This window comes from Astatotilapia calliptera, chromosome 15 (assembly GCF_900246225.1).
Source record: "Astatotilapia calliptera chromosome 15, fAstCal1.2, whole genome shotgun sequence".
Taxonomy (NCBI): Eukaryota; Metazoa; Chordata; class Actinopteri; order Cichliformes; family Cichlidae; genus Astatotilapia; species Astatotilapia calliptera.
This window is the reverse complement of record NC_039316.1, coordinates 33,330,777-33,339,353: the sequence shown is the minus strand read 5'-3', so window position 1 is coordinate 33,339,353 and position 8,577 is coordinate 33,330,777. Positions and strand designations below refer to the sequence as shown.

At 41.1% G+C, this 8,577-nt stretch overlaps 1 protein-coding gene across 2 annotated transcripts; it reads left to right on the top strand.

Moving 5' to 3' along the window:
- Positions 1–855: 855 nt before the first annotated feature.
- On the top strand, positions 856–7,686 carry klhl26 (kelch-like family member 26). Of its 2 annotated transcripts, XM_026194384.1 has the most exons (3): positions 856–1,472; positions 3,567–3,749; positions 4,263–7,686. In XM_026194384.1, the coding sequence occupies exons 1-3, from the start codon at positions 1,423–1,425 to the stop codon at positions 5,842–5,844; spliced, it is 1,815 nt and encodes a 604-aa protein (XP_026050169.1). In that variant the 5' UTR covers positions 856–1,422; the 3' UTR covers positions 5,845–7,686. The 2 variants fall into 2 exon arrangements, with proteins under 2 accessions (XP_026050169.1, XP_026050170.1); XM_026194385.1 differs by lacking the exon at positions 3,567–3,749.
- Positions 7,687–8,577: the final 891 nt, after the last annotated feature.

Genomic DNA, 8,577 nt, shown 5'->3' with positions numbered 1-8,577 from the left:
GATATAACATCTTCAGCTCTTCTGGGAAGGTTTTCCACAAGGTTTAGGAGTATTTATGGGAATTTTTGGACCATTCTTCCAGAAACACATTTGTGAGGTCAGACTGATGCTGGATGACCAGGCTGCGTTCTCTCAGGTTGAGGTCAGGACTCTGTGCAGGCCAATTGAGTTCTTCTACATCTTTATGGACCTTGCTTTGTGCGCTCGTGCACAGTCATGTTCTAATCCAGAAGGGGCCATGCCCAAACTGTTCCCACAAGCTTGGTGTAAAAATGTCTTGGTATGCTGAAGTATTAAGAGTTCTTCTCACTGGAACTAAGGAGCTGAGCCCACCTCGTGAAAGACAACTGTACACCATAATCCCCCCCTCCACCAAACTTTACACTTGGTACAGTTCTCCTTGCCAAACCCAGACTCATCCATCGGATTGCCAGATGGTGAATTGTGATTCGTCACTCCAGAGAACACATTTGAATTTTAGATAGAAAAAAGTGTTTAAGCACCTTGTCTAACATTCACACACACACAGACTCAAACTCTGATGACTGCATGAGCAAAGATGTTCTGAGCCTGGTTACGCTGGATGTTTCTTCCTGTTGAAAGGGAGTTTTTCTTTCCCACTGCTGCCTTGCTTTCTGAAAGTTCAGGTTTTCTCTGTATTATTGTAGGGTCTTTACCTTATCATATAAAGTGCCTTGTGGTGTGATTTGGCGCTATATAAATAAAAATGACTTGAATTAGTTTCATATGGTCTTAGACAAGTTACAGTCTTTTGCTTTGACATCATTTTAATGAGCTAGACTTTTTCACTGGAAAGCCTCATTCATTTCAACTCAACAATGTCAAACCACATTCTCTACATATTAGCACAGTCTGTGTGCAGAACTGGTCTCTCTGCATTCCAGTCCTATCACATTTACTGCACAGAAAAATCTGATAAAGGAGGCCCCAGCTCATATACTATTGTATTGTTTACATACAGGCTTTGCAATTGATACTTTTTTTTAATATTCGCAACATTTTACACATATAGACTTAACTGGCAACCAAGAAGTGCTACTTTAATACAGGCCTACCGTATGAATAGAATGACAGACACATTTTATGGATATTTACTGTTACAATCTAATTTTGTCTCCTATAGGATCAATGCTTCACACGGGACATCTCAACTGAAACACCTGTGCACGTGACTGTGGCGCCCTCTAGTGGTCGGCACAAAGGAAGGAGGTACAGCAAGCAGCCGGTAGGTGAGGTCACCACCGTGTTCGGCACAGGACTACAGACAGGCAGCTGTTTACCATCCATCCTGGAACAATCGACTTTATTCAGACTTGTGAAGCCATGACCGGGCCAGTCGTGCCATTGGCATCCTGTTAACTCTGCTGAAAATGCCCTATGCGTGTTGCTATGTGCTAGAAGATGGCGGAGTCAGATGGTGGGGAATTTGCTCCAAAAGATACGCAGAACAGGTGGGTGAGGGCGTGGGGAGTCCACGGTGTTGTCTTGGGTGTCCGGTGTTTCCCTGATGGGAGTTCCCACGGCTCCGGGACTCGAGCTCGATCCGAGTCCGTCAGAACGGTTCGAAGCGCCGCGGCGTAAATCAAGGAAACACCGAGGCGGTGTCCGGGCCTCCAGGCACCAAGACTACCTGCTCCTTTTTATCGATACAGCAAAGAAAAAAGAAGTTCAGAATGGAGGCTAGACAACCGTAACACAACCTGCTATATTTTAACAGTTTTATTAATAATTTTTATGATAGACTAATAAATAGGTCACAACTTTGAAGCGATGCTAGTTTGCTTTAAATGTCACCACAAAACTGCGAGCACATCCGTGGAAAGTCTGTTTCTGTTTTGTTATGGCTCAAATATCTTCTTCAAAATCAGATTAGGCATGTTTTTAAAAATTCTGATATTTAAAAAAACAAAACAAAAACATAATGCAGACCGTAAGCATTTCGTTTATTTTAATGAGGAGGTTTCCCCACTGGAGACATGCAGGTGCACTTAATTACGTCAACGTGATAACCGTAGGACACGCCATCATTAAGTATTAAGAGTAACACTGCCAAAGCCAAATGGAACACGTTTGCATTTTTTATTATTTTACGCGGGCAAACAACCACGTTAGTCCAGATATATAAAAGAAGACTCTCCGTTTTCTTCCCTTCACCTGTTTTGTGTGCGCGCATGTGCGCAGTTTCCACTTTGTTTTCCTTTTATTTTGACATGCACAGACAGAGATGAATATTATTTGCTCAGCAGATACCCAGGTACTCGAGCTTTTCTACAAACAAATAGGAAATTTGTCAGGAATTAATTTTCCCATGCACATACACAGGATCAGTCATACAACTACTGCAGGGATCCTCGCACTGTTTTAAGCTGTTTATTCCAGACCTGCACTTTTTTGCCGTTTTATTTTTTTACCAGTACCAACCAGCAGCGTTTGCATTCTCTAAATTATTTTGTTGGCTCTTGTGAGATGAGCTAATACAACCTCCAAAGCAAGAAAATGTCTATTTGGGCTACATTGTATTTGTTAGCTTTTGACAAAATAAAGGTGAGAGTCAGAGGAACGAATCTTTTTGATCATATCAGCATCACTTGATATTCGAGATCAATACTGGGGTATGAAAATTGCAAGACTGGTTATTTTTATACACACAGTTCTCAGTTCTCAATTACTTTTTTAGGATTGAACAGATTTTATTTACACCAGGGTGATTATAATTTCTCCTATTAGGGCAAGAAAACTGATTTCTGAACAAAACACTGATGTTGGAAGAGAAGGCCTGGATCATTGTGTCCACTCTAATGGAGGGGTGGGGTTGTTGAGCTGGTTGTCAGGTTGAACCTCATCACTTGTCTTTGACTCAATTTTAATTTTTTGACTTAATATAGGATAATTGTTGGATTTGAAAAACTCCTATCGTTCCCATTTAGCCCCATTTGGTCATTTTTAACCTTCTTGCTGTGCTTGGATGCCATTTTTGAATCTTGTTAAATGAAGCATATCAGGGGGGAAAAGTGCAAGCAAAAACGTATGTAAGCTTGTCGCTCGTCTGAGGTTATATATGTACTTTGAATAAATGTGTTTGCAGTGATGTCAGGGAGAACTTCCTTTTCCTTGAGTGCTGACAAAGTGATGCTTTTTCATGTACCTATGATGGTGTGTCCACCAGATATACTTACTTGCTCTCAGTAAGCCACTGTAATTGTGGCAGATAGATTTCAGTTTTTTATGTCTAGCAGTAAAGTGCACAGCACTATCTCTTCCCCTCACCATGACTCCAGTGTACAGACACATTCTCGCTAATGCAAAGACACCGAACAGAATGCATTTCTCCCTGGCCGACTCTAGCAGATTAGATTAAATTTTCATCACAGCAATGCTTTCACCAGACGCAACTTATTGATCTCTTGGACTATGCAGCATGTTTGAAAAGGCGGTAATAGCTTTTAGTAACTGAAAAATTAAGCTGAGTACAGAAACTAAGATCAGGGGAGATGTGAAAAAAGGAACAATCACTTGAGTGACTTGAGGCCTTTTTCTCTTTACAGTATGGCAAACAAGAATAGCACCCTTCGCTGTACTTTCTCAGCCCCGAGCCACAGTTCCACCCTCCTTCAGGGCTTGTCTGTGTTACGGGCTCAGGGCCAGCTACTTGACGTCGTGCTGGCCATCAACGAGGAGCGCTTCCAGGTCCATAAAGCAGTGCTGGCCGCCTGTAGTGATTACTTCAGGTTAGTCTAAGGCATGAAACTTCACACTGCCTAATTTGCATTCATAACTGGAAGCTTTTAGCTGGAATGGAGGGAAAAAAACAGTTACATCCATTTAAAGTTAAATACACATCTCGGTAATGTAAAAATACATTCTCAGTCTCCTGTATGTCAGTGAATTCATATTTGCCAAATGATATAACGATATCGTATATTAGAGAAGCAGAAATTGAGAAAGTTTTAAAACATATTAAAACATTTTAATATTTAGATAATTGTACAATAACATAAAAATGCAGGAAAAGGTAAGCTTACTGCTTTGCACACTAGTTTTTGGTTCATCTGCACCAGACCTGAAACAATGAACAACTCAAGAAAAAAAGGGCCTTTTTTAATTTATTTATTCATTTTATTTTACGTAGAGCAATGACTCTGATTCCATTGCCATTCAACAGTAAAGTAAATGTATGCAGTTTTGAATTCCAAGGGACCGTAAAATATCACGTAGTTTACTTACACGTCCTTGTGTTTCAGAGCTATGTTCACGGGAGGCATGAGGGAGTCGAACCAAGATACCATTGAGCTGAAGGGTTTGTCTGCCCGTGGGCTGAAACACATCATCGACTTTGCCTACAGTGCAGAAGTCACTTTAGACTTGGACTGCATTCAGGATGTCCTCGGAGCTGCTGTCTTCCTCCAAATGGTTCCTGTCGTGGAGCTCTGCGAGGAGTTCCTCAAGTCAGCGATGAGCGTTGAGACCTGCCTGCACATCGGCCAGATGGCCACCACGTTCAGCTTGTCCTCCTTGAAGGAGTCGGTGGATGCCTTCACCTTTTGCCACTTCCTCCAGATTGCAGAGGAGGATGATTTCCTGCACATTCCCATGGAGCGCCTCACCTTCTTCCTTCAAAGCAACAAACTGAAGAACTGCAGTGAGATCGACCTCTTCCACGCCGCCATCAGGTGGCTCCAGTACGACGAGTCTCGCCGGGCTCAAGCCAGCAGCGTCCTCTGCCACGTGCGGTTCCCCCTCATGCGCTCTTCAGAGTTGGTGGACAGCATTCAGAGAGTGGACATCATGGTGGAGGATGTTCAGTGTCGCCAGTATCTCCTCGAGGCCTTCAATTACCAGATCCTTCCCTTCCGACAGCATGAAATGCAGTCCTCACGGACACTCATTCGCTCTGACGTCATGTCACTCATCACCTTTGGTGGGACGCCCTACACCGACAACGATCGCACAGTCACCACAAAGGTGTACTATCTTCCAGATGTCGCATCCCGTCAGTTCAAAGAGCTTACGGAGATGGAGACGGGGTGCAGCCATGCTTGTGTTGCCGTACTAGACAACTTTGTCTACGTCGTCGGCGGACAGCACTTACAGTATCGTAGTGGCGAGGGGGCGGTGGACAGCTGTTTCCGCTACGATCCACATCTGAACCAATGGCTGCGCATTCCACTCATGCAGGAGGCTCGTATCCAGTTTCAGCTAAATGTGCTGAATGGACTGCTGTACGCCACTGGAGGGCGCAATCGATCTGGCAGCCTGTCATCTGTAGAGTGTTACTGCCCAAAGAAGAATGAGTGGTCATATGTGGAACCATTAAAACGCCGGATTTGGGGTCATGCGGGGACTTCCTGTCAAGAGAAGCTGTATATCTCAGGAGGATACGGCGTCTCATTGGATGACAAGAAAACTCTTCACTGCTACGATCCGGCGACAGACCAATGGGACTTCAGAGCTCCCATGAATGAACCCAGAGTGCTGCACACCATGATCAGCACCAGGGATCGGGTATACGCCCTGGGCGGCCGCATGGACCATGTTGACCGTTGTTTTGATGTGCTAGCAGTCGAGTATTACATCCCAGAGAACGACCAGTGGACCACAGCCAGTCCTATGAGGGCCGGCCAGTCTGAAGCGGGCTGCTGCCTTCTAGACGGGAAGATTTACATCGTCGGAGGTTACAACTGGCACCTGAACAATGTCACAAGTATCGTTCAGGTGTACAACACAGAGACAGATGAGTGGGAGAGGGATTTGCATTTTCCAGAATCCTTTGCTGGGATTGCTTGCACACCAATTATACTTCCACAAAATATCACACAGCGCTAAGCAGAAGACCTACGACTGTGAAGATTTATTCCATGTGCTCTTTCTGCCGACTGTTGAGTCAACACAAGGTGTGATCGTTTTGTGTGCGTGAGTGTGTGTGCGTGTTTATATGTTCATATGAAGAAATTGACCTAAAAAGCCACAGTACTGTTATTTGGGTATTACTCTGTAGCTTCAGAGGGTTCGTTCATATTTATTCCACATGAAGGGTCTTTATTTTGAGTTATTCTGAATTTATGAACTAAAGTTATAAATTACACTTGTAGTTGTCTGAGATGTGTTTAATACATAAACTGAAAAGGATTTTTTTTTCAAACATTTGTACCATTTGGAAAATAGAAGAGCGGATACTTTAACGAAGCGTAAACGGTAATAGTAGCACTAACTACCCCAAGTTTTATTGATCAAGGGCTTCAGTTACACACAGCACAAATGTCTCTAGACATAATTATCATTTAGAGTATGCTACAATTTTTCCAGTGACAACATTTAAACTCAACCTTTATAATGTTGGACAGCTTGATTGTACATTGGTTTTTTATTTAATTTATTTTTTTGTGCTATGTTGTAATTATTTAACAACCGTTAGTGTTTTAAAGTCTATTTACTAATCAGCAAACCTCGTATCAATGATGGCACACAAACGAGTATTGTATGTGTTTAAACTGTGAATTTTTATTAGTTATTCCATGTTAGTCTTTTTTTCCCTCCTTTTCAAACTACTACTGCCCTCATTTGTTTCAGTTCTTGCTAATGACTCAGACAACATAACAAACCAGTATGGACCTCTTATGGCAGCTACATCAATACTTAATGTGTGTGCATGTGTGTCTGTTGACACTGTTGCTGCTCTCTTTATGTAAAGCAGCTTGCTTACCATAAAAGGTTTGTCCTTAAACAACAGTGACATTTAAATTTTCTGACTGTAATTGTCTGTTAAAATGTGACAAGCAACATTTTTGCACAAATCCTCAAAGTACAATTTATACAGAGAACATGCTCATGTTATTCACGTCCTATTCTTACTAGTTTTGCACTTTATATCTACAAATGCATATTATGAAGGCTGTTGTAGGTTTAAAAAATGGATGTTGAATTGGTGAATGAGGATTATTTTTAGTGTTAAAGTCAGAAATGCACAAGAATCAACTCTAAAAAAATCTTATTTGTCAAGGAACTACTTCACTTTGCATTTGTAGCAGGGTGAACGAGCATCTGTCAGTCTGTTCCCGATCCAGTTATCACCTCATTCGCACACGTGTTCTTCTAAATAACCATGGCTAGATGTCATTGTCACTGTAGGCTAAAATCATGTATCAAGTATTAAGGTTATTATTTAATTGAGACTTATACTGCAGGCAGATGGTCCAAGGTTCATCGAGCCATGCAAAGTGAAGTGTTATGGTTCCTTACCCCTTTTTCCTGAGGGTTTTCTTGCTTGTATATATCCAATTTTAACCTCAGTAAATTCCTCAGTCTTTCTAAGATTTCTCAGCAAATGTGTGAGTGTATAATCTCAGATTATACCAGGTTTTTTTGTGTGTGTGTGTGCAAAGAGACAAACTTCCTGTTTTTGTTTTGTTTTGTTTTTTCCAGGAACTGGCCGTGTGATGGTGAGAAGCCTCCTCATTTTTTTTTCTTTTCTTTTTAAATTTTTATTATTTTTTTTTAAACTATCAACTGTCTGCCTTAGTGTGTCTTTGTCTTGTTCTTACCTGTACCAGTAACAGCACATTACATCATTAAAGTGCAATATACAGGAAATTGCTGTAGTCAAAGGGGAATGTACACATGTGTAGCTTTATGTGCATTCTTTATTAAAGGTGAATCATGCTTTAAAAAAGGAACTATTGTTGTTTTTTTGTTTGTTTATTATTATTTTGTACACTCCCACATACAGGAACATTAATGGTTCAGCCAATATACTTCAGTTTTTTCTGTTGTGGGTGTGCAAAGTATTAATGAATTCATAAAGAAAAGTCAGTTTATTTGTTTTGTTTTTTTTCCCCCCCAACTAGTCCACTATTTCTTTATTTCTCATGCTAGTGGTGTTGCAAACCCAGGGATCTTCTGAGAAGTGCTATTGCCAACAAGATTGGCAGCTTTCCAAATAATCAGCCAGGCTGATTAAATTATTTAAAATTAATATTTAAGGTTCCATAACAGCAAATAGTTTTCTGACTTTAATTAATGTGTTGGTTAGCTGTTAGCTTCCTTCATACTGGCCTACAGTAATGTTCCAGGCTCTCCATTGAATAATTTGATCCATTTTTCCAGAAAGGATAATTAAATATTCAAGGGTGTGCAATGTTTTTTGTTTTTACACTAATTTTACCAAAAAAGCTACTGTTGCAGTAAAACCTGAAAACACACACACACTCATGCATTATATATGCCTCTCCAGTGTCTGTCCAGAGGCACAGGCCTAGGACAAGCTAAGATTCTGTGCAGGCAGATCCTCGGGCTGGTAAAGCACCTAATCAGCAAACAAAGATGGGGAGCAGGTGGATCACTCATTGATTCATATATTCAGGTTTCATTCCACATATTAATATAAAATAGCTTTTCCTTTCCCTTCAGTGTGTGATAAGTGAGTGTATAGTTGTTACCTTGTTTAGTTTTGTATATTTTTTGAGATCTACCATATTTTTGATGACCAGCAGTTTAGCTTCCTCCAGTGATCCTTTTAGTTTGATTTTACAGTTTGTCATCCAAGTACTTTGAATTTTTCCC

What these genes read in the sequence shown, in the direction of transcription:
- klhl26 (XM_026194384.1), top strand. Translation starts at nt 1,423, where the DNA reads ATGGCGGAGTCAGATGGTGGGGAATTTGCTCCAAAAGATACGCAGAAC. An exon ending in CCAAAAGATACGCAGAACAG is followed by an intron (nt 1,473 to 3,566) that starts GTGGGTGAGGGC and finishes TTCTCTTTACAG; the next exon opens with TATGGCAAACAAGAATAGCA. An exon ending in GCCTGTAGTGATTACTTCAG is followed by an intron (nt 3,750 to 4,262) that starts GTTAGTCTAAGG and finishes CTTGTGTTTCAG; the next exon opens with AGCTATGTTCACGGGAGGCA.